The sequence below is a fragment of the Leptonychotes weddellii genome, chromosome 1 (assembly GCF_054177405.1).
Source record: "Leptonychotes weddellii isolate Sample4059 chromosome 1, ASM5417740v2, whole genome shotgun sequence".
NCBI lineage: Eukaryota > Metazoa > Chordata > Mammalia > Carnivora > Phocidae > Leptonychotes > Leptonychotes weddellii.
In genome coordinates this window covers 79,598,336-79,625,297 of record NC_138369.1, presented here as the reverse complement: position 1 = coordinate 79,625,297, position 26,962 = coordinate 79,598,336, and the positions used below count along the sequence as shown (strand labels likewise).

General features: G+C 38.6%; 1 protein-coding gene across 9 annotated transcripts in view; it reads right to left on the bottom strand.

Moving 5' to 3' along the window:
• PPP2R3A (protein phosphatase 2 regulatory subunit B''alpha) overlaps positions 1 to 26,962 on the bottom strand; it is a 200,632-nt gene that overhangs the window by 117,785 nt on the left and 55,885 nt on the right. For 8 of the 9 annotated variants that reach the window (XM_081826702.1, XM_081826717.1, XM_081826737.1 and 5 more), the window contains one exon: positions 2,060 to 2,326. In XM_081826702.1, the coding sequence (XP_081682828.1) occupies positions 2,060 to 2,326 (267 nt within the window). Of the gene's footprint in view, positions 1 to 2,059; positions 2,327 to 6,133; positions 7,244 to 26,962 lie in introns of those variants that run through there. The other variant, XM_006727917.3, reaches the window with a different exon arrangement.

Here is a 26,962-nt window from a genome sequence, read left to right as displayed (position 1 = left end):
AAATCAGAGAGGGAGACAAACCATAAGAGACTCTTAATCATAGGAAACAAACTGAGGGTTGCTGGAGGGGAGAGAGGTCGGGGGGGATGGACATTAAGGAGGGCACGTGATGTAATGAGCAACTGGGTATTATATAAGACTGATGAATCACTGACCTCTACCTCAGAAACCAATAATGTATGTTCATTAATGGAATTTAAATTAAAAAAACGAAAAAAAAAGAAAATAGTGAATAATTATTCATTTTCATAGTGAATAAGAAGTAAAGAATCTATCTGCTTTACTTTTTCTAAGTGCAGTATTTTGCTTAACACAATGTGCTCAATAATTTGATTAAAGAGAAGAATGTAAAACAAAAAAACCAAAAACCCCCAGAAGCAACAAATGTTCTGAATGCAGATAGAGAAGAGGGCAGGGGATGACTGGAGTGGGGACTCAGGGACTTCTCCAAAGACACGATGGAAGGTAGATCTTAACGGATGGGTGTAGTGGGGGTTGGCAGGAGTGGAAGCCCATTTTGGAGGGAAGAACTGGGAGAGCCCAAATGCAGAGGCAATCCTGTTGGAGGGCAAATAGGTCAGGCTTAGGCAGGGAACAGTAGTTTGGGTTTTATCCTCAAGATCAGTAGTGTCCAAACTTTAAAATATTATTCCTGAGGGACATCTGGGTGGCTCAGTCGGTTAAGCGTCTGCCTTCGGCTCAGGTCATGATCCCAGGGTCCTGGGATCGAGCCCATCAGGCTCCTTGCTCCTCGGGGAGCCTGCTTCTCCCTCTGCCTGCTCTACCTGCTGCGCCCTCTGCTTGTGCTCTCTCTCTCTGACAAATAAAATCTTTTAAAAAAATAAAATATTATTCCTGAAAGCAGGGGAACTATGAAAGTATGAACGGGGTCTCAGGAGCTTCCACTTGGTCTCCTACTTGCCCACATGCAACCCTTAGTCTACTAAACCCCTCTGCCTCTTGAAGCACAGCCTGAACCACTGCTAAATCTTGAGATAGTTTGGCTACTGTGGACATTGCTGCTATAAACATTGGGGTGTCAGTGCCCCTTCAGATCACTACATTTGTATCTTTGGGGTAAATACCCAGTAGTGCAATGATCTGACTCTTCAATTTACATGCATGATAAAAATAAAACCCAAACAAAACAAAGTGCTGCTATAGGTGGTGAGCTGGGGAATATTGCTGAGCTGGGGAATGGCATGATCAAATATAATCTGATGCTCATGCTTAGTATTAATTGTTCTAGGAGGAGACTGGAGATGTAGCATCCAGTTACTGAAGATGTTCAGTAGTCCTGGCAGGAAAGGCTAAGATCCTAAATTAGAAGCAGTTGAGTATATTGGAAAGTATCAAAGACTTGGTTCCTAGCGGCAAATCCATTTATTTCTGAGTAGAATTAGTGTTGAGCTGGCCCAATGGTTCCTTGTCTGGCTTCAGGGCAGAGTTATGATCAATGGGTGAGAACAAAAAAAGACATTCATATTCAATACAAGGGAACTTTTTCTAACAACTGAGGCTATTTCATTTTTTTTTTAAGATTTTATTTATTTATTTGTCAGAGAGAGAGCGCACAAGCAGAGGGAGCAGCAGAGGGAGAGGGAGAAGCAGGCTCCCCGCTGAGCAAGGAGCCCGATGCAGGACTCGATCCCAGGACCCCGGGATCATGACCTGAGCTGAAGGCAGATGCCCAACTGACTGAGCCATCCAGGCGTCCCCAGTGAGGCTATTTCATAATGGAACAGGTTGCTTGGCAAGACAGTGAGCTTCTGGTCACTGAAAGCATTCAAGCAGAGAATGAATTTATGTGTTGATGATGTCATGGATGTAATTCCTATATTAAATGGGAGGATGGACTGGAAGAACACTAAGGTTTTATTCAAACTTACGAGTTCCATGAAATGGGACCATAGATGATGTATCAGGATCAAATAAGTTTTTTCAACAAGGGAAAAAACCTAGCCATGCTTAAAAAACAGAGAGCAAAGAGGCAGTGAAGAGAGAGAGACTGGGATTGTTAGAGAAAGAGAGATTATACATCATTTAGTAGTTATATTACCTTTGCAATTTTTCCCATTTCATAGATGTCTGCTTTCTGATCTTCAATATCCATGAAAGCAGTTTCAATTTTGCTTAGAGTCTGTTCATAGTTACTGCAGGCATCGGGAAGTCCTTCAGGAAAATAGAACTGTGGAATGTTTACGGACAATGGTGCATTCACAACATTATTCACATGAGGAACTGGAGAGAGAGGTCGGGGACTAGTTGGAAAAGTGGCTGTAGGTGGAAGAGGTGTCCCAGGTTTCTTTTCTGGTTTATTTTGAATCTGGAAGGAAAATGTGATTATGAGACACAAACATTCTAAACAGTATATATTTCTTGAAAGTCCTCACCAGTAATAAGTAATAAATAGAGACAGTAGAGATCAAGAGCTCATTCTACTCTACAGGTGATCAGTTTGCTTCTAGGGAATGCCTATCCATAAAAAATAAATACGTTATCTGTCAATACCTGAGTTTACGCAGATTTATGCTTTAAAAATCCTATAGTACATCCTTCCATCAATTATGAGCCAGACATTTAAGAGCAATGTTAGCTGACATATTAAGATCTTCACGTGTATTCTTAGTCTGTTGGAATTGGATTAGTAAATTCTTTTCGAAGACTGTTCTTCATCTTTCTGCACATTCTACCTCTACTTCAACAGGCACATAGAATAAGTTCTTTTAAAATGCATAAATCTAAAATATATTGGGGGGTGTTCTTTCACCTTCTTCTCTCTAGTTTGACTTTGTCTAGGTAAAATCACTGTCAGTACCTGATGCAGAGAAAGTCTTTGTTAAGAAAATTAAAGCATTTTACTTTTGGTAAGTCTTCTACCAGGTTGATTTACTTGCCCCTGGGGGGATGCCATTTTTTTCTATAATACACATTTCTCTCATTTTTGGTACACTCCAATAATAGGCAAGGATCGTGGTTATTAATTTCATCACAGCCAAACTCCCTTCAGAGCTTAACTCATTTATAGTTTATATCATTCCTTTTTCCAAAAAGGATTTGATGTGGTATGCCATAAAGAGATAGAAGAAAGGACGGTATATAGGGGCAGGGGGGGCGGGCAATGAGGAGATTAAGATTATCCATGATTCAGGGAAAGGGGATGGGAGGTACACTAACATTCATGTAGAAGTCTACTTTACCAATGAAGACTAAATTTAGTTCTGAGATTCCTAGCAGAAAAAGCAAAAAGAGTTCCATGAAGATTTTCAGAGTTTTAATTTCTTCTCTTAATTTTTTTTTTTTTTTAAAGATTTTATTTATTTATTTGACAGAGAGACACAGTGAGAGAGGGAACACAAGCAGGGGGAGTGGGAGAGAGAGAAGCAGGCTTCCCGCCGAGCAGGGAGCCCGATGCGGGGCTCGATCCCAGGACCCTGGGATCATGACCTGAGCCAAAGGCAGACGCTTAATGACTGAGCCACCCAGGTGCCCCAATTTCTTCTCTTAATTTTGATCAAATTATCTATCAAGGCTCATGAGCATGGCACTGTGTTAGATACTACATAAAGTATGAAAGAGGGACAGGACTGTTGATCACTATGAACACAAAATATTACTCAAATTTTCATTTTCCTTAAATTATCCTAATACCATTCCTAAAGTTTGAACAGTGATTTATCTCTAAGTAATAGATCTGAGTATCATATTTCTGATATCTTATAGTAGATCTGAAATAGTAGATCTGACTATCATTTTGACATATGGGCTCATAACATATCTTTAAACTCAGGATAAAAATCTTGGCTACCCTTGAAAAGCATGAGTATTACAGGAAGATAAGCTTCATTCACATAAATATGTGATGAATAGGATTTAATCTTCTTTTGTCACACATGGCCTATTTCTCAGGTTAATATCTGACACAATACAAACAGTAGAGTCTGCTCATATATTAATACTACTGGGGATATTAAGTCCAGTTGGTCATACCAAGAATTTGCTGCACTATCAGGATGTCACCCCTATAAAGTAATAGTCAAGCAAAACATGGCACAGAGAGAAGTGAGGCTAATGAAGTATGAAAAACGTAAAAGAAAACAGTGATGGCTTACTAGTTCTGTGACCTCAGGAATTCAGTAATAAAACAGATTATAACTCCTACTTCTTGGAAGGTTGTTGTAAAGATTAAAGGAAATTACAGGATGTAACTAACGTAGGTAAAATGTTCAGAACAGTGCTAGGCACAGATATGTCCTTATTTAAGAAAAGGAGCCACAAGGCCAAAGGATGAGGTTCTCAAAAAGGTTAAATGTAATTTGGCATGGTCCTTCAGATTCAACAAGAAATAGAATAATCATTTATATTTGTAAAACAATTTAAAGTTTACAAATCACTTTTGAGTTAACAAATTGATAATCTGTACGTAAAGATTTCTTTCTGTTTTAATGTTAAGCTGTAAATATTATTACAGAGTCCCATGATCAATAACAGTAGAAATTGTTCCTAAACTTCTACAAGAAGGCATATAATTCTTCAGGGGCTTTATGTTTATATATAAATAGGTCATTTATATTAGTGTCATCCCCTTTCTATTATTCTATGTTGAAACAGGTCTGTGAGACTACAAGTATACAATCATAAAAATTCTTTTTTTGTTTCCCCAAAATGTTTTCCATGGTGTGACATCCAGGCAGTTATAACCATAGGATTAAGACCACTGGTGCCAGTGGGGATGAAACCCAATAGTCTAGTGAACACACACTAGTGGAAAAGGTTTAGAGCAAGACCTTCTATGTTAATTCTACACTTTTGCTTCGACAGAAATAAGTAACAATTGAGAACAAACCCTGGCTATCTGTCAAAGTTTTTATTTAAATGGGTATTCAACTATATAATCTACTTTGCTTTCCTTAGTGTACTTCTTAACATTAAGCAATTCACTGATAGGGAAGTATTTATCAATTCATTGGTTAATCCCATATTTAACAAAATTGATATATTTAAAAGGGAAAAAAAAGAATGCATTTATTTTGCACTTTTATGTGTTATCAATTTACTTTCCACTGAATTCAACAGAAGACACATAATTTAGTTTAATAAAACTGGCCCTTTATAAATACTATAGAATAACAGTTATATAAAATTTGGCAGATTTACCAGCAAGTTCAGCATCTGCTCATTTTGAATAAAACTGTTTCGTTCAAATTTAGAAACAGCGTTAAAATAGAACTAGCTGGGGAAAGTGTCTCAATTCTCCATTTCAGTTTTAGTCTATAAACAAACATAGTATCATTTAGTATCCTTATACTATTATGTCACTGTAGCATTTCCAATATTTGACCATTTTTGACCTGTTTTTAAAAATAAGCAATTTCATATGGTTCACTCAATCTGAAATTACTCTGGGTCAGAATAACTAAGAAACTACGGTTTCTTGCTGGATTCTGGGTGGCCATCACTTGTATGACCCTTGATTTGTATTGTATTCAAGGTGAGGCAAATTGTTTGGTAAAACACTGGCCCTACATTATAAGCAAGTAAGCATGGATTCTGCAAAGTTGTCATCACAGGCAGAAATGACTCAATATCACAGCTTGCTGAGGGAGGACATTCTTTCACAACCCAGAAATTGTCATCCTTTGTTACCTACATACATTATACCACACCCACACAACTGCCTATATATAAAATTAGTTCTTCCCGCAAAAAAAGATTACCAGGACTGATACTTTAAAAACAATTCATTACAGATGTATGTATGTTAATACAAATATAGTCTATTGATTCAAAGTGCAAAGACAGCTTTTAGCACAGAAATTCTAGTTTCTCAAAGATACTTCTATTTAAAATTTGTGAACTGTACGGTATTTGTTGAGGTGTTTTTATTGTCTCTAAAACTGGATTCCCTCTCTACAAGAGAAAAATGTGAGTACTGTACTTCAGGTCCAGAAGGTCTATTTTTAAACCTGTTGGAATCTCTCTACAAATAGCTTTCTGCAAATAGCTGAATAGAGGACACAGATTAATTCCTTGATCTAATATCAAGTGAGCTGTAAAATTATTTGTAAGTTAGTTCACTGGGTGGTTTTATTAGTAATAAAAATATTTTAAAAGAAACACCCAAGTTCCAAACCTGTGTCTGCTGAAATGACTTCAGCCGCTTCTTAAACCGTGACGGGAGAACAAAATCACAGCCCCTTGCCAGGAAAGCTAACTCTCCCCTTAAATCCGGGTCCCTTCGTAGAGATGTTTCCTTGATCATCATCTTTGAAAAGTGGATGTTTACTTAGCCACTGTCCAGTACACTTCTGAAGATGGTCAGATTTAAAAAGTTGTCAATCTTGTCAGGTAGAGAGGTATTTTCTTCTTATCTCCAAAAGAAATTAAGTTCAGGCATTGTGCTTTCCCAGTCTCCAGGGACCACAATCCATGCTTGTACTGACATGCAACTGGTTCCCAAATATAGCCAGTGGCTCCCAATATCTGCTCATAATTTTCAAGTTAGAAACACGCCTGCAATGGGCCTGTTGCTCCCTGTAGAGAGCTTTATGTCAAATTGACCTGCACATGTTGAGAATACAGAGCCTTCTGGGAAAGGAAGCACCCACTACTCTAGCACCAAAGTTAGAAACATTACAGATGGACCTAAAAATAGCAACTTCTCAGATAATGCTAACTTCTTAAACTCAGAGTATGTGAGGTGTCAATCCACATAAATCAGTTTCTCCTCAAACAATTAGAAAAAGAACATGTAGAGCATTTTTGGTTTTGCTATTTAGTATTTTATGAAAAAAGAACAAGCTACACTTCAAATTTGAATCTATCGTTTTAAGAACAGTTTTTTTTTTATTTCTTATTTGAAGGGAAGCAAATATATAAAACCCTCTAGATATATCCAGCTAAAATACGGAGAAAAACTTTCATCCTCAAATGTAATATAGAAAGAGGTCTGTTGATCTTATATTTTAAAATCAAATCCTTTTTTTTTTTTTGGCTTGTCTGCAGAAGACTATCTTAGTTATCCAACATACTTCGTTGAAGTGATTCTGGATCTAGACACATTTGAAAATTTATTGTCAAAGTGTGGGTTAAGAAAGTAGAACAACTGGGGGCACCTGGATGGTTCAGTTAGTTGGGTGTCGGACTCTTAATTTCAGCTCAGGTCATGATCTCGGGGTCATGGGGTCGAGGGCTCTTTTCTCAGTGCAAGTCTGCTCAAGATTCTCTCTCCCCCTCTCTTTCTGCCCCTCCCCCCACTCACATACTCTCTGTCTCTCTCTCTCAAAATAAACAAATTAATAAAATCTTTAAAAAAAAAAGAAAGTGGAACAACTGAATGCCATAAGAAAGCAGCTTTTATATACATGTGAGTGAAATTTGGCGACAGTAAAGGCACAAAAGATGAGCAAATAGCAATGACATAATGTCTTGAATTTGTGAGCCTTTCTTCTTCAAGGAGCTTTTTTTTTTTAAAAAAATATTTATTTATTTATTTATTAGAGAGCGAGCGAGAGAGAAACAGCATGAGAGGGGAGAGGGTCAGAGGGAGAAGCAGGCTCCCCGCTGAGCCGGGAGCCCGATGTGGGACTCGATCCCAGGACCCTGGGACCATGACCTGAGCCGAAGGCAGTCATCTAACCAACTGAGCCACCCAGGCGCCCTCTTCTTCAAGGAGCTTTAAAGAAATCATCTCAGATTTAAAAAATACTCTATTATTTTATTATATACTAAACATCTGCCTCATATAGTCATTTACAAATAAAACTTCAAACATCCTCTTCAATCTTTATTTTCGATCACATTATTCAATATTTATTTTCTATTTCTAGAAAATATAAACCAAACATCATTACCAAATAAACCCCCAAACCAAAAATAACTCACAACTCTCTTCTACTGAACTTTTGTCGAATTTAGTGGGAATTACATTCTTTGGATTTCCATTGTTTCCTACAACTTATCTTTTTTTTTTTTTAGATTTTATTTATTTGTCAGAGAGAGAGAGCACAAGCAGCAGGGAGCGGCAGGCAGAGGGAGAAGCAGGCTCCCTGCTAAGCAAGGAGCCTGATGCAGGACTCGATCCCAGGACCCTGGGACCATGACCTGAGCAGAAGGCAGATGCTTAACTGACTAAGCCACCCAGGCGCCCTGATTTATCTTTTTTTTATTGATTTCCTTTCAAGACATTCTGACAACACTTCATAATGTGTACATTGGGTTTATATGTCTAAACCTATGGTTTTCAATTTTTTTTCTTTTTAAGCTGTGGAATTCTCCACGCATACAAAATCTTACATGAAAGCTTTCAATATATAGTATAATTGACAGAAGATTATGATTGAAACCACTGGTCTAATTCTTTAACTTGGGCTCCTCTGTTTTCCCCAATTTCCTCTCACTGGGCTTACATGTTAACTCTGAGCTCTAGCTTTCCCTGATTTTTTTTCCTACACTCCGTGCCTAGAATGATCTTTTCCTCCTTCATTATTTACCTCCAAATTAAAACATCAAAAAAATCTGTTATGAATGGCATTAGGCCTTAGGTTTATGACCTAATGCTTTTTCAATTAAACTACATCTTAAATTTATTCCCCTTGTTCTTCCCAAGCAATGTGTGGCCTTAGGGGGGTGACTTTTCTTCCCTTTCCTGAGAATGCTCCTTCTCCTCAAATCATATATACTCTAACCATCCTTCAAAATCCAATTCAAATTTTACCTATTTCATGAAATTTTACCTTCCCTACGTAAGCCCCCTTTACTACAATTCTCTTAATGAAATACCATTACTCTTAAATTACCTCCACTTAACCTATTCTCTGGTTTAGCCAATGATCTCCATTTCTCTTGTAAAAGAGAGAACCTGACACCTGGAACACACTGATCCATGACTAACAATTTAGTTTCTGTTATGTTCTCATATTTCTTCTCACAGTAGTTGCTTGCTAAGAGTTGGCTGTGCCTGTATCCACTTGTTTATGTTGTACTTTTTACAGTAATTACTCATTTCAATTACATATTACATAAACTAATGAAATATGAATGCGGAAAAAAGTTGTTGTTTCTAAAATTCCTAAAATTGAAAATAAAACATCTAAGTTGAATTGTTTTATAAAGATTCAGTAAAAGGGGGTGGCTGGGTGGCTCAGTCAGTTGGGCAGCTGACTCTTGGTTTTGGCTCAGGTCACGATCTCCCAGTCCTAGGATCGAGCTATGAGGGGGCTGGCGCTCAGTGGAGTCTGCTTGAGATTCTCTCTCCCTCTCTTTCCCCCCTCTGGCCTCCCCGGTATGCGCACAGGCACATGTGTGTGCATGCACTGGTGCACTCTCTCAAATAAATAAAATCTTTTAAAAAAAGATTCAGTAAAGTCAAGCTGTTATTAAAAGTTTTTTGCTGTAAAATTAGGTGTGGGTAAGATAAAGGACAAAATAATTAAAATCTAGGAGGAGTCTACATTCAAATTGCTTCACTACTGACTTAAGTTCCTTCTTCACTTTAAAGAAATTGAAACTGGAACTCAGTCAACAAATGTACTGAATGTGACTTATTAAAGAAAGCTGTTATGGAATTCTAATTTCCAATGACACTCAAAGAAAAGGCTTTGGCCTTCTATCAAAAGATCCAAATAAATTAATAGTTTAAGATAAAAATTTTAATATATACATAGAGTTTATGATTCCCTACTAAATAACTATTAATCCCAATTGTGTTCAAGTAAAAGGGCTTCTACTGCAGTATTTTATAATCTGATAATTATTTTCCAAAGAGTCTAAACTCTTGAAGGTAAGGTCAATTTTATAGTCACTCAACAAGTATTTTTCTGGCCACTTATTATATACAGACACTTCACTGAGTGCTGAGGGTATGGAGATAATAAATAAATGGTCTCTTCTTTTCCTTACCATACCTAGCACAATGCTGATTTGGAGCAAAGGACAACAAATACTTTTACTACATTCACTTCCCGTAAGTCTCTGAAGTTTCCAAGTCAGAACAGTAGTTTAAAAAGAGCCTGCTCTGCTACACTCTTAAGAAGACATCTCTCCATTTCTTTTGATGATGAAGTGAGCTCTAAGTTTTTGTTTATCTAACTGCTTTCCAAAGAAATCAGACGGAGAAAAGACCAGGCCCCCTTAAGGGGCTTAGGAAAGAACTGGTCTGTGGCAATAAGTTATTGACCAAAAAAGACTATCATGAGGTTGGTTTATTTGCTTTTTACTTATTTACTTGTGCTTCTATGGAAGTAAATGTGCTTGGTTCTAGAAAGGATCTCAGAATGAGTTAGTTTCAAGAAGTATATAACTGGAACATAGTTGCAAAGAACAGGTTTTTTAGAGTGACCTCTTTTTTTACTAGGAAAAAATCAAGTATAAGGAATTTCACTACTGATGCAAACATGACCTATGATCTACTGTCTTATCTACTTTGATCATAGAGAAAGTACAATTCATGGGGCTGGGTGTTTCTGGGTGAGAGTTTTCCCCTGGAGGGGCTAACCAGCATGAAGAATAGAAAACTATTAACACATAGTTTATAAATTTAGTTTGAGACCATGGAAAGGCTGGAACTGTGGGCAGTTATAATGGAGTCAACTGTAAGGGTCTTCCCAATGTCCTTCTGGAATAAACCAGATCTTTTCTCCTGCCTTCTGCAGCATGTATGAAGTCCATCCAAATAAGATAACTAGCCAACAGTAGGTGTTTCCTGCTCAATGACCTGCATCTCTTCTTGGCTTGCAGATCATTCATGAGCATACCCTGAAGACACACGTCTGTTCTGTCTGGAGAATGTGCTCAACCTGGGTCTTCAAGGCAACTGTGTTAAAATCCAGCTGCCTAGACTGGGGTTCCTTATATGTTCCATATATGTTCCCCTAGAGCAAACATGCTTGAGCAAGGATGATAATCTTTCTCAAAGAGAACCAGCTGTGGTGGGTTCCTGGGTACAGAGTTTTACAAGTTCCTTGGCAGGATTAAATGGAAGAGAGGCTAGCCTCTGCTGTTACCTGAAAAAGTGAAGGATTTTTTAAAGAATAGCTTTTTAAGAAAAGCAAATAAAGGTGCTTCCTTACTGTGTCCTGAAAGGACCTAAAGAACTGAGGAGTGAGTCTAGAAAGAGCCTGTACCTCAAGGAAGGTTAGACTGGGAAGGATAAAGGAGAATAAAGCTGTGTGTGACACCCAACACATTCCATTTTTATAGAATTCATTCTTTGAGGCTTAGTTTGAAACTCAGGATTGATTCTCTAGAGCTTTCTGAATCCTCTTATAATTCCCTGCCATTGATCCTTTTAGTGAAGACAATGGTGATATACAATATTAATTCTTTCTCTCTCTGGAAAGAATCAGCGCTATGGGATGTTTTGAGAAAAAAAAAATGGGTTGATTACACAGGATAGAGAAAAATTTGAACAACTGCCTGAAGAAGTAAATCACTTATTTTGACTTGTAGAAAATTGCTCAACAGTTAATACTGTATAGGCAATGTGTTGGGCCAAAATAAGTCTAGCCTTTATTTTATAAACCAACTTGTCAAGTCATTCACCAGCCTCAGCTGAACATGGCTATGAAGACTGAGATGATACCATCAACCAAGGCTTTAGAATGAAGAAGGCCTATGGGGTAAAACAGGCAGCAAAGCTGTAAAAATCTAAGTGACAGAAATACATAGCACAGCAAGCCTGGGAAATGAGCTCAGAGTTGTGCTGAATGTTAGAATAAGGTCCAGAAAGACAGGAGAGTCACTGTGAAGTGACACCAAAGATTCTGCTCAAAAGATGCTATAGGGAAAAAAAAGTTACATATTTAAGAGGAAGCTCTGCTACATCAGGAGGGTACTTCTGATTAAAAAAAAGGAAGCTGGCTGTTTTGAAAAACTTAAAAATATTAAATCAAAAGCCTTTCTCTGTCCACATGAAAACCTGTACATGAATGTTCATAGCAGAGTTATTCATAATAGCCAAAAAAGTGGAAACCCAAATGTCCATCAGCTGATGAATGGATAAACAAAATGTGGTATATTCATACAACTGAATATTATTTAACCATTCAAAGGAATGAAGCACTGATACATGCTACATGATGAACCTTGAAAACACTGTTAAGTGAAAGAAGCCAGATATAAAAAACTGCATATTGTATGATTCCATTTGCATGAAATGTCCAGAATAGACAAATCCATACAGACAGAAAGTAGATTAGTGGTTGTCAGGGACTGAGGGGAGGAGGGAATGGGGAGTGACTGCTAATGAATACAGGTTTTTGGGGGTGATGAAAATGTTCTGGAATTAGTGCTGATGGCTGCACAACCCTGTTGAATACACTAAAGCCTACTGAATTATGCACTTCAAAGGGTGAATTTTACACTATGTGAATTACATCTCAAAAAAAAAAAGCTTTTCTCAACTTGGCTCTAATTGGCATAGTTAAAAGAGCTAATAACTTGGAATCATAGACTTTGCTTAAAATACCATTGCAAACAAGCTTTAAGAGAAGAAATTGATTATAAGCTAATTAATTACTCTTAATCCTAAATTTTGATATCCTCCTTTAGGCTCTAACTTGGTGTTTTCACATTGTTTAATAGCTTGTTTTGTGTAATTAATGTTATTTTACTCTTAAAGAATGAACACTGAGGTGGGGGAAGAAGGTTGGGTGGTGGTGGTTATCTATGGCTTCTTTGCTCCTGGCCTGCTCCTTGAGCCTTAAGTTTATTGGTTGCAGCAAAATAGGAGCTCTAATAAGCATTTTGTGTCTTGCTTCAGTTGCCTCCAAATGACAGGAACACATTCCATGAGAATAACAGAAAGAACCTACCAATCAAATCTTTTTGCCCCTCAGTATTCCTAATACTTGGAGGTAGATGTTCTTTTAGGATGTGGGGCAAGAGGAGATAATTCAGAGTCTAAAATTATTAGGCATAATAATTCTTGGATCTCTCTGTCCTCCTTAGTCTGCTTTTCTTCTTCCCTCTCTCTTTCAGGAATTACTTCAATTAGAGATTGCCCATTATAGAGCACAAGAATTCAGTTTTAGCCTATAAATATGTCAGACAACTAAAGTTAGAAGGAATAGAGGGTTTCCAATCCATTGACATTACCACATTACATGTCAATGAACACACAGTAGTTCTATAAAATACCTTGCCCCAGTGTCTTCGTTGGGTGTGTGTGCGTGTGCGTGTGTGTGTGTGTGTGACTTCTCAGTAATTTTGGGTGAGGGCTCAATTCACAGATGTCAAATGAGAAGGCTGGAATTGATGGTCAAAACTCTAGTGAAAAGCATTACATTGCAAATATAACAGCTGATGGAACTGTGCTTCTTAGATGCCAAGTGCCTTTTGGATGCCTTGTTTTAAAGCTGGGAGATGTAGCATGTTTATCTGCTAATGGAAAGACCTAGTAAAGGGGAAAAACTGATGCATGCAGGAGAAAAAAGGGCAATCAGGGAGGAAAGTCCCTGAGTTATTGGGAGAAGATGGGACATACAGCACCAGTACATGGGTTGGCCTTACATAGGTGCCCAGATCATTCACATATAGTAATAGAAAGAAAGGGAGAGAGTATATGGGTACTGGTATGTTTAGGTGGCTAGCTAAAGATCCCCCTTCTGATTGGATCACTTTTCTTAGTAAATAGGAAACAAGGTCATTAGCCGAGGGTGAGAATGGAAGAGATGTTAGAAAACAGAGAAGGTAGGAGTCATTTGCAGAGTCGGAAAGTGAGGGAATAGGGAGCTGTAATAGGACTGCCAGACAACTCTGAAGGCCCACTGGAGGTTGGTGGTCATGAATTTAGTGCAAAGACCACTCAGTATTATTGTGTGATTTTTCTACAGCCAAGGTTAGTTGCACAAATAAAAGCTCAAAGCAGACAGAGAACACAATTTAATGTAAGCTGCGGTTTTTCCAGGTGAGTACTATGAAGTGAGGGTAAGGTAAAGAAGCTGAAAGTATATTCAGGAGGGTGATTTTAATAATGAACTATGGCAGCGGTTCTCAAACAAGATCATGCACCAGAATTACCTGAAGAGCTTGTTAAACCACTGATTGTTGGGTCCCATCCTTAGAGTTTCGATTTAATAGGTAAGGGCTGGGGCCTGAAAATATGTATTTCTATCAAGCTCCCAGGTGATGCTGATGCTGTTGGATGGAAATCATACTTTTAAAACCACTAACCTAAACACAGAACCAGAAAATAAGTAGCTGAAGAAGGACAGAGGACAAATTCATTGGAGAGATCAAGGAACTGAAGTTTGTATATTGGATGCTTCATCTACTGAAAATTCACAAGAATTGTAGCAAAAATAGTATTGGGAAGTGTCATAGAGTCAGAGAGAAAATCTTCAAAAAATAAGGGAGGGGTACCTGGGTGGCTCAGTTGGTTAAGCGTCTGCCTTCGGCTCAGATCATGATCCCAGGGTCCTGGGGTCGAGCCCCGCATTGGGCTCCCTGCTCCCTCTGCCTGCCGCTCCCCCTGCCTGTGCGCTCACGCGCTCTCTCTGGCAAATAAATAAAATCTCAAAAAAAAGAAAAAAAGAAATAAGGGAAATGACCTGGAGGTAGTAGATGACTACAACCAGGAGGGGTACTGGGTGCTGAGTCTGATGACATTAGTTCAAAGTTGGAGGGGGTAGTTTCAGGGAGGTAGGAAAAAGAATAATTTGGACGTAGCAATAAAAAGCAAGAGCACTCACTGCCCCCTCTAGACCCAGCGGGTGAGGGGGTGAACTGGGAAAGAAAAAAACCCGACATTTTACATGGCTATCCTGAGGGAGAGATGGATTTCAGTTAGAACAAGGAGGTAAAGGGAATGTTTAGAAAGAGTCTGATGACCTAGGAGATTCTGCCAGTGAATGATGAGTTCAAGAGGGCATGGAGAAAAGATTTCAGGAGTTGGGAGGGTTGGATGTGGACTGAGAAGAGAGAATGTACAAGAATAGAGTGAGGAGAAGAGTGATGATCTGGATTCCTGGACTTCTTATGGTGATTGGTGCAAACAGGGATGAAGAACCGATTAGATTAGTCCTGCTGGTTTTAAGGCAGAGATGGGTAAAGCTGTGAGTATTGGGCAGGCTGGTGAGGGAGGCCTGAGGGCATAATAGGAGCAAGTTCTGGAAGCTCCTTTTCACTCCTGCCAAGGGTGCTGTGGAGGCTACAGAGGGACCACACTCATCAGGAGCATCTGGATATCTGGGACTCATATTTTACTAGTATTCTAGGGGAACATGCATAATTTGGAACATGTTTACCCCCCAATTTTTTTGTGTGCACACAAACATATTAAGAAAAAGGGATCACATTGGTACATCTGTTTTGCAATTTACATTTTTAATTACCCATTTTATCTTGACCATTTTTTCTACATCAGTATATACATATCTACAAATTCTTTTTGTAGAATACAAGTGGGGACATATCTGAGACGGCTGATGCTGATTCATTAGAAAAAATGGAGATGCAAAAGGACCTGACCTCAGAAGCCACTAAAGGTAGAGGGGGAAACACAGGTTGAACTCATTCTGCAAATTCATATTTGCTACTGGCCAGGTCCCATTACTTTTATTCATTTACACTGTGGTTAAATGAAATAGGAGAAAGGATGGTTTCCAACTGTCTTGCTGAGTGTTTTCATTTCTATCCAAACATTCCCAGCACTGAACCAAAGAAGCCATCAGCACCTATAAAGCTAGGGGAGAATAAACATTTTCCCTCAATGATATGACTGTTTAATCTCAATGAAGACATGAATATCAACCCAGAAAGTAAGGACAGAGAAGCATTTACTTTAAACATTCCAGAACAAACTTAATAAGGTTCCTAAAGTGTGCTTTGCTATAATCTTAAATTTATTTTCATAATTATTATACATTTAAATATATATACAATTATATAATATAATATCTAAACTTTGAGAAAACCAAAATGTTAGATCATTAACCTAGGAAGGCACTTTATTCCCCCCTGGAATGATATCTCAGACACAAATTCCTGATCAGGATCAGAAGAAAGCAGAGTTCTAGTAACAGCACAAATTCTGCCTACCCCAAAAGATTTCTCTGACCCTCTTGGGCATCCCAAAACAACAACAACAAAAATAAAAAACAAAACAAAACAAAAAACCCAGTTGTACTGAAAAACTAAATGGCCAGAAAAATTCTTTTCCAACCTAAATTCATGGGGATGAAGATGGAACTTTTAAGAATGGAGAAAGGACAATGAGACAATGAGATGTATAGGTATTCCTGAGAGAAAAAGGACAAATTTTCAGAATTTAAACAGTATATGGAGGTTCTACAATAGGGCCTGGGGGTGCAATGGTGAAAAAGAGAGCACCCTCTCCTCAAAATGCCAGTAATCTATAATCAAGAGATTTCTATCCTGCAATAAAGGGAAATGATCTATACTCTTAATAGGGTTCTCTCTTCTTACCAGGAAAGGTGACAGGACCTTCCCTAGAACACCACAGATATTTAGGTGTTAAAAGCCAGAGAAATTAAGAGGTCAGAGGCTGAATGAGATATTGAACCTTGCTGGGGCACCACCCTCATGTTCTAGAAGGGCACCCTGACCTCAGGTCCTCTTGTACCCATCCTTGAGAATCAAAGGACAGAGAAAGAGCTAGCCAGTGTTCAGGCAAGAGGGCAGTTTCCATTTGAGGAGGCAAAGCAGGCAAGCAATAATCCGTCATTTGATTATTCATTCACTTATTTGTTTATTCATTCAACAAACAGTTATTTAATGCTACTGTTTGCTAAATAAAGGCCAACAGAAGCTAGTGGCTAAAACACAGAAACCTGAGAAGGATTCACAAATCTCCCCCCAAATTCTTATTTTAAGTTTTATTAGGTGTACATTTGGGAGCTGGAGATCACATTTTTGGAGACTGAAGTGGAAAAAGAGAAGGCAAGGTATGAATTAGGTTGTCAGATAGATTATCTGCTTAAATTCTGACTTTAAGACTCCAGAAAGCTGAAGGGAAACAGGTTAGAGTGGATTCTACTAACTTAGAATTCAGAATATAAGCAGAGCAACCTGATGTTTCCCTTCATACTCTCTAGGAAGGAAAGGTCTGATAAACCAATTTTGGTCACCCTTGATCATTAAGGTCAGGCTACCAAAGAGCTTAGGTGTAAGGGAAATAATGGCTTCATGATATATCCATCTAGTCTCCCTTACTGGATTCCCCTGAGACCAAATGCTTACATATGTTAAGATAGATGGATAGGATTAAGGTACATTTTTGATGTCTTGGAATGGAATGGAATGGAATGGAAAGGAATGGAATGGGATAGAGTGGAACTGGTCCAAGCCACTGTGAGAAATAAACCTCTCATCTTAGTATCATTGATACAGATAACACCAAGAGCTAGCATCTTAAGTAAATTAATTGAATAAGAGTATCCATATCCAAATGCTATCTCCTCCAGAGAAACTTCCTTGAATTCCACAAGCTGGGACGTTATCTCTCCCTCCTCTGAGTTCCTGTAGGACTTCATCTGTCTTTCTCTTCCAGAATCTATTCTTTCTACTTTGAATCACAGTAAATAGCTCACCTCCCCTATTAGACTGTGGGCTCCACAAAGGCTTTTCATGTCTGATTCATTTTTATCTCCTCCTGTGTGCTGTACACACTTATACTATTTAGAAACTATCTATTTTATGCATTTAAAGCATTTTGGCAACTTCTATTTCGCATACCAATTATGTATTAACTATGTTGAAATACATTTCTGGCCCAAGAAAGAGCCACTTCTGCTTGAGTGCCATGTCAAGCAAACTGAAACTTAGATACCATGTCCCTGCAAAAGTTCTGCTTGACCAGAAACGCAGTAATTTCAGGCAGCCAATTCTCAAATGCCAAGCCAACTCTGAGCCTTCTCACCCCAGACAAGGTTGACTATGTGGCCCCAGCCAATCAGATGTTTTCTATTTGCCTCTTTCTTGTTCTTTACTCTTTATTCTATAAAAGCTTTTTGCCTTATGTCCCATTTTGCAGTTCTCTGAAAGGAGACTGTCCACTTCATAAAGTGTTAAAGTTTGTTTGCATCACCTAAATTGTCTTCTTTAATCATTTTTAACAGTTTCTGGCAACAAGGGATGAGATCCAAGGCTGACTGCTAACTGGCTATGAGACAAGTCGTACAGGCAAGGCACCTGCTGAACCCTTTGAGTTCACTGTTCCTCTCATCGCTACTGAGAGCTGGGGTAAGTCACTCTCAGATCTGAGCTCCATTCTCCTGTGGGCAGTTCTCTGGTCCAAACAAACTTTATTTAAAAAGTATTTATGTATATATTGTTCCTGGAAAGGTTCAGGGATTGAAATTTCCAGGAGGGTTCTGGGACAGTTATATCAGGAGTTCACAATGGGTGGCAGCTGTTAGGGGACTCACAAAGTCTTGAGGCAAGTTCACAGTATAAACTGCTGGGGGACTTGGGAAAATAAGAGAAGAAATTTGAACTGTTTTGACTATCAAAATAAAAATTTAAGTAGGCACAAGTCAGACTATTAAAAGTCATCAGAGTGTCCACCACTATAAAGAAATCTTCTGGTGAAGGGAATACTAAATCTATTGCTAATGGGAACCTCAGAAACCAAAGGCACAAAATTGGTGGGCACAGGTCACTTAAAATGTGTTAGAGCACACATCGCCTAACTCTAAGACTCTTGTGCTAGGATAAGTTGGTCATGGAACAGGTTAGATTGACACTAGGTCACCTGCCAACCTCAAGAAAACTGTGCAACAAGGTTCAGTGTAAAACACCACAAAGTACCCAACCGAGCAGCACATCCCTCTTAGGTATTAATTTGGCGCCAAGAGATCCAGAATTAGCTAAATAAATGGGATCGTCATTTCGAAGAATTAAGCGTGCAACCTTTCAACACACCTGTCTATTTTCTAACTGTGGTTCTGGAAGCTGTAGGTATCTACAAAAAGGGCAACATCTTATAAAGACAACTTAGAATTACAACGGTCAATTAGACAAGATCATTCATTTAAGAAGTTCATTTAAAAGCAAGGGTTCTCAAATCAAACAAACAGAACGGGATGCCTATTTTAATTGGCATGTGGGAGCCTCCAAAAGACTTCAAGATTCCAAAATAGCTCCATTGAAAGATTCATTGCAAAAGGTTAATGAAAAATTAAAGACACAAGAAGTACCCAAAACAAAAGCAACTCCTACTGCTCCCCTCTATCTTCCTTTATTTGAATACTCTCTCTAGTAATCCTGTGTGGATTGTTTTTCCACTCTGAAGAGAATACAAGAGGGTAAACAAAAGTCTGCCAAGTTAGTGGCCTTAAAACTGCAACAGCTCCAAGGCCAGAGACCTAAAACACCTGGGCCTCCCCCATTATACCATCATGGGGATCCATCATAAAAACACCAGCCCAGAAACTGGTGTCTCATTTGCAATCAATGGGGATCAGAAAAAAGACTGTCCTCAGAGGTCTTGTCAAATTTCCTACACCAACTCAAATGCTCCTGTATCTACTGCTGAAGGAGAATCCCCATATGGGCCCCTCCCAGAGTTAATGGGACTCTGAGGGATCCTCTAGTAGACTGCTACCAGTTATTCCCTTAAGCATTCTAAGGAAAAACTAAAATTAAAGAAAAACCTTGCTAAATTCTGGTAGATACTAGAACTATACTCTACTTCAAATCCCATTTGCTCCTGAGCCTGCATGTAAGAAAGATCTTAGGAAAACTGGCAGAAGCCAGCAAGGGTGAGAATTCTTACCACAGTCATTTCTGGATCTCTGTAGTGTTCAGTAGAGAAAGGAAGGTAAAATTTCACTCTGTCCCCTCCTCCTTTTTCTTTTTTTTTTTAAGATTTTATTTATTTATTTGTCAGAGAGAGAGAGAAAGACAGACAGACAGAGAGGGCACAGGCAGGGGGAGTGGCAGGCAGAGGGAGAAACAGGCTCTCCGCTGAGCAAGGAGCCCCATGTGGGACTCGATCCCAGGACCCTGGGATCATGACTCGAACTGAATGCAGACACTTAACTGATTGAGCCACCCAGGCACCCGTCCCCTCCTTTCTAAATGCATACTCTTGTGAATTTGGTTTTGGGGTACCCACTGGTTGTCAATCCTTTCTCTCCTTATTTGTCTTCAGAACTTGGCTTAGCTTTCTGCCTGTCTTGCACACACAGGTTGTCTGTTACTGCGTATGCAGGCAGGTCAACCATCAGACTGGAAGCCCAATAAATGGCTGGAAAAAATATGGGTTGCACTCCATTTGTGGCTAGGGTTCTATCAACTGCCACAAGCTCTTAGGGGGAGTTGTCTTTTTTTTTTTTAAAGATTTTATTTATTTATTTGAGACAGAGAGAATGAGAGAGAGAGAGAGAGAGAGCACATGAGATGGGGGGGGGTCAGAGGGAGAAGCAGCCTCCCTGTCGAGCAGAGAGCCCGATGCGGGACTCGATTCAGGGACTCCAGGATCATGACCTGAGCCGAAGGCAGTCGCTTAACCAACTGAGCCACCCAGGCGCCCGGGAGTTGTCTTTCTTTTGGCTATCATTGGGAGTGGCTCTGGATCTTGGGAGGGTAGTATCTTTTGCACCCTCTTGGGGATGCCTCTTGCATCCAAGAGGTTGTTCAGTATTGCCAGGAATATTTACTGTTTGTCCCAGCTGAAACCTGACAAGATATTTGAAAAGATTTTTTAAGTAGCTCTAAGGTCAGAAGTTGGCCAAATTGGAAGCTGATATTCAGAGCCTGATAGAACTTTTTCTTTAGACCTTCTCCCCTAGGCTAAATGAAACTATATACCTAGAGGGAAAGGAAAACATTCCAAAGACAACAGCTCTCAATCTAGAACACAGAAATCTTTTGACCTCTGGCTTAACTGAAGATCTCCCCAATACAAAGTAGCAAACTGAAGATAATGTAGTTGGACTGGTGGGTCAATACCTTAATATCATTCAGGTTACAACTCAATTCTTTGGGGAATTGAAAGCAAGTGTCCTACAAATGGAACCTTTACAAGAACAGAAAAAGCCCATCTATGCTTTTCACCAATTCTCAAAGCTCCCCTATTCATCTCAAAAGGCTTGTTCATATTGTAAAATTCTGGCCTTAGAAAACAAGTCCTTTTTGGAGGAACTTGCATTCTTTCTCTGTGCCTTTGAGATGCAGCTGTTCTATCTGGTCTTTTCTAGGAACCAAGGTAATTCTTATGAGAAGGAGGGGGGAAAAAGGAAAGGCTATTTGGAAATTCAGTGAATGAAAAATCTTAAAAGTCTTCTCCACAAATATTAGCCGTCTGTGCAGGTAACCTTAAAATTTATCCCTTCTGCCAGAAACACAATTGGACCCAATCGTTTAAAAAACTAGTGAGTTTTGCATTATCATACCTGTCTCATGGCTGAATTTTTAAAACAAAACCTGTAAGATCCCTATTTGTGTCTATCTGTATGTTTATGTATGTCTACAGGTATATGTTATAGATGGTTGATATTTTTCTACCTCAGACAGTATTGCCAAAATTAATTTGTAAAGAAGCTCTATTGGTTAAAAAAAAACTTAAGTGTTTATATAAATCAAGAATATACTCTAAGAAACACAGAAACTAACCCAAATGTTTTTCAAGTTCACATGATCTAGGATAATCTCTGGGGGGAAAACTAGTTTAAGTTTGTTGGTTTAACTAAAACAGGCATGTCTTTAGAACTGTCAATATTAAATATAATGCAGACATACAACTTTTATTCTTCCTAGGTTTACTAAAAGTCAAAGAGCTCATGCTATCTCTTGCAAAATCTGTCAACAAGAAAGATAATTTAAGATGATGGCTGTTTAATGCCTCATGAAATTTTCATAATTGTTAAGAAGAAGTAAATTAAATAGATGTAAGTGAAAGTTATAAATGGACTTTTCAATAATAATTATGCTTTACAGTATGTCTATTTAAAAATACTTTCCAAAATCTTTTTGGTAACTTGAAACCTTAAAATTATACTGAATTAAGTTAAATTATAGATATTCATTGAATATCTAGATCATTTCCAAGTAAATTACTGAAACATTATTTACATTATAAACATTTTTTTACATTATTTATATCATAAACACAGGTTTATCTACTTTTGGCTTCCTTTTACAGAGTAACTAAAATAATTGGGTCTATTAGTAAACACATGTGCCACATTGAAAAATTTACTATAGGAAGAATATACTTCTAGAAATTATGAAGTGTGTTTATAAATTTGTTAGTTCACAGTCCACTATTGCTTATTTCTTAGTTTTTATCAGGAATTAAAGGTTCTAAGGGTTAGGAATTTTAATCAATATACATAATTAAAATTACTGAAATAATACGGGTAAAAGAAAACAACTGTATATTAAAAATTGGTAAGGAAAGTAGAATGTGTCTTTTGGATAGGGTATGTAGGACATGAGGTTTTGTTGTTGTTTTTGCTTTTTTGGCAAAGGAAAAAAGAAAGTAATTTTGTTCAAAAGTAAAATAATTGTTCCAGAATAGGAAAAAAAAATTAGGACAAAATCTGAATGGATATAAAAGTTGTAGAAAGTGTATGGAAAAGGAATCCTGAGAAAGGAACTTTATGTGTGGTCAATCTAGCTAAGATTGGAATGGATTTATTTAAGTTAAAAAAATGAGTTAAAAAGTTTTAATATCTTGGGCGCCTGGGTGGCTCAGTTGGTTAAGTGACTGCCTTCGGCTCAGGTCATGATCCTGGAGTCCCGGGATCGAGTCCCGCATCGGGCTCCCTGCTCGGCGGGGAGCCTGCTTCTCCCTCTGACCCTCCCCCCTCTCATGTGCTCTCTCTCTCTCATTCTCTCTCTCAAATAAATAAATAAAATCTTTAAAAAAAAAAAAGTTTTAATATCTTTGATGCACTGATGCAAAACTAGAATTTGGTTTTCTCTCTGTTAAAAGGACAAAGTGTTTTCTTAGATTATTGGTCTGCTCTTAATAAAAAAAAAAAATTTAAACGAAGGTTTTTCTTTCCCTTTAAGTAATCTGCCTGGTCAGCAAAAACTTTTTTTACCAAAATAATTTACTAAGTTTCACATTGTCTTTATCAGTCTTTGATTACTTAAGAAAACCCAGTCTTCTCAATATTAAAAGGGCTAAGTTTTGTTCACAACCATGTAACCTTATGTATTCACCTTTAAAATCTTCTACTGTCACTTTGGTTAAATAGACAAATATTATTTCATAATGACCTGTGATCCTATTTAATGTTCAGACCTTCTGACATCTTGATAACTTCCCCAAATCAAATTCTAAATGGAGTCTTTTTTACCTCAAAGTGACTTTAAGATTTGCCAGAGTCCCTTGAAAATCTCAAAGGATTTGTCTCTCACCTTGTCAAAAAGAGATGTTAAACTAATTGGGTTTATTTGGTATGTTAAATCACATAGGAAACATTGTCAAATATGTAATAAACCTTCTTAGATTGTATTTGTATGGATGCATGCTATTAATATAAGTGTTCTAGAAATTTTACGAAATTCCTAAAAATCTGATATGTCCTGGTATAATATTACCAGTCATAATTCCAGTTATCTTAAAATGTTATATGTCACAGAAATAACCAAATTTCCCTGTCAATTCTAATATAGTGAATTCTCATCAGATCTTTAACCATGGGCATTTTTAAGTCTTTTGTCATTTATGGATAGTTGTTGTTTTACTCTATTGCTTTTTTAAGGGTGGGATTCAGGGAAAGGACCCTACCAGTACCCTGAACCACCAACAATGCTGCCAAATTACAAGGTATCAAACCTTGGGTGCCTATTTCACAACTGAAGAAGGCTCCACCAAACATCTGGTCCTATGCAAATGCCAGAGACCTCAAAATCCAATTGACTAGGAAAAAGTAGCTGACATTGGAGGCAGACTGCTTCCTCCCAAGACATCAGATCAAGAATGTTTCTTCCTTCCCTCTCCGACCATCTTTTCCCTAAATGTTATACCATGAAGGTATTTATGATTCTTTTGTCCAACTTTTTCCTTGTCTAAGGCTGAAAAGATAATGACATTGTTCACATATTTCAGACCACTGCTAAAACAGGTAATCCAAACTCCAACTGCCTGCTGAATTTGCAAAGATGCTGATAATCCTGTAGTTCTTTCTGCCCATTACAAATTTTTCCCTGATTTCCAATGCCTCAAGTTTTTCTGAAACAAGCTCACTGGATAAACACTTCTGGGGACATGGAGACACAGTTACACAAAATATATAAACATGCCAACTGGCTTAAAGAAATATCTACCCTTTGAAGATAATTTCTTGACTTATTTGATTCTAGCTGGTTTGGGTTATGGGTACCCTGGCTCACTTGCAGTGTCCAAACCACAGGATTGTTTTATTATTATATTATATTCATATGTTATTTATATAAATATTATATATATTTTTAGAGATTTTTAAAAAAGATTTTATTTATTATTTGAGAGAGGGAGAGAGAAACCGACTGAGCCACCCAGGTGCCCCAAATATTATATATTATAATAATTTTCTCCCTAATATACTGCATTCTCTCAAAAGTTTAAATGCATGTGGAGAGCCCCTGACCAGCTGACAGATGGTCTCTCTCAGACTGGAATGACAAAAGAGAACAGAAGAACAAAACCAGCTCCTAGAATAGGAGCCTGACATCATCTCTTGTGAAAACTATACCAAGACCTGAAGAGGTGATGGTAACTGAAAAATTGGTATTTTTGATCAAATCTCTAGAATGGTAAAAAGGATGATCAAACAAGGGGACTGTGGAGATAAATGTTTAGGCCCAAGATAGAGCTGTTCCCGCCAGGGGTGCCACCCAGCAAAGCAAAACTTAGATAACTGTATCCCTACAATGCTCTGCTTGACCAGAAACACAGTATATTCACATAGCCAATTCTCGAATGCCAAGCCAACTCTGGGCCTTTTCATGCCAGACAAGGCTGACAATGTGGCCCCAGCCAATCAGATGTTTTCTATTTAACTTTCTTTGTTCTTTATTCTTTAGCTTATAAAAGCTTTTTGCCTTATGCCCCATTTTGCAGTTCTCTGAAAAGAGACTGTCTACTTCATGAAGTGTTAAATAAAGTTTGTTTGTATCACCTAAATTGTCTTCTTTAATCACTTTTTGATGACTATAAATGATCTCTACTTCATTACTGAAATAGGTCTAGCTAAAGTTCACACTTGGCAATACTTTGATGGTAGTTTTACTCTTTATTATTGAAATTAATAAAGCTATTTCTTAAAAACATTGAAATTTTAATTTGTACTTTTTAGTAATTCACACAGGTTTTCCCCATAATTAGTTGAAATTTTTAAGGTTTCACTAGACTTAAATATTATAGTAGAGCTTTAAAAAAAAAATCTTCCTCTTTATTTACCTTAAATTCTTCTTTCATTAAAGAATCCTGCCCCGTCAAAACAGGAGAGGGAAAAGATGGCAGAGGAGTAGGGGACCCTATTCTAACCGGTCCCGGAATTGAGCTGGATATCTAAGAGACCACTCCGAACACCCACAAAATCAGCCTGAGATGTAAGAAGATAGATCTGGATCTCTACAAACAGAATATTGCAGGCGTTTGGTTTCAAGGTATGAAGTGGGGAGCCGTGATTCCGCGGGCAGTTATCGGAGGATAAATGGAAGGGGGAGGGAGCCTGGCCGTGGGGATCCTACACCCCGGTGAGCAACAGCCTCCCCAGCAGACCGGTAGTAGCTGGGAAAGGACTTTAGGGAAGCCCCCCAGACTGAAACCCGGAGGGTGGGGCTGCGTGAGTGAAGTGGGGGCGGCTGGCGGTTTTGGAAGCACAAAGGGCAGAGAAGCACAGAGGGCCCCAACCTGGATGAGAGGACTGGGAGTGCTGCTGAGGGGTGCACAACCCAGGACGCTGCAGTTTATAGCAGCATGGACAGAAACAGAGATAGTGTGGCCTGGAGAACTCACTGATGAACAGACTGTGATCTCTCTGCTCTGAGGCAGAGGGTTGGAAACGGTCTCTTCTGCTCTGACTTGTGGAAGAGATGCGGAAAGCCACCAGGGAAAGCCGCCAGAGAACGAAAGCCCCAAAAAACCAGTTTTCACTGAGCCCATCCCCCACCACAGGGGGCAGGGCAACTCTGCCCAAACAGGGTTGCCTGAGTAACAGCACGGCAGGTCCCTCCCACAAAAGACAGGCTGGGAAAACAAGAGGCCAGCAACCCTAAGGTCCCCATAAAATAGGTGCATCTTGCTTGGGTTGTGGTCAATAATTTGGACTCTATACATTCCCTCAACCACCCCTCAACAGAACTAGGAGGAGGAACCCTCCAAATAGGAAAAACTCAGAGACTATGACTTATGCCACAGATTTACAAATGGATTCAGATATAACCAAGATGTCGGAGATGGAATTCAGGCTAGCAACTGTGAAGACGATAGCTAGAATGGAGAAAGTGATTAATGGCAACATAGAGTCTCTAAGGGCAGAAATGAAAGCTGAATTGGCAGAACTTAAAAATGCTATCAATGAGATCCAATCCAATCTAGATAATCTAACAGCTAGGGTAAGCAAGGCAGAAGAACGAATTAGTGATTTAGAAGACTAATTAATAGACAAGAAGGGAAAAGAAGAGGCCAGGGAAAAACAACTCAGAATCCATGAAAATAGAATCAGAAATAAGTGACACCATGAAACATTCCAATGTCAGAATTATTGGGATCCCTGAGGGGGTGGAGAGAGAGAGAGAGAGGACTAGAAGATATATTTGAGCAAACAGTAGCTGAGAACTTCCCTAATCTGGGGAATGAAACAAACATTCATGTCTTAGAGGCAGAGAGGACCCCTCCCAAGATCAAGGAAAACAGGCCAACACCCTGGCACGTAATAGTAAAACACGCAAATCTTAGAACCAAAGAAACCATCTTAAGGGCAGTTAGGGGATAGAGATTCCTTACGTACAGAGGGAGGAACATCAGAATAACGTCAGACCTATCCACAGAGACCTGGCA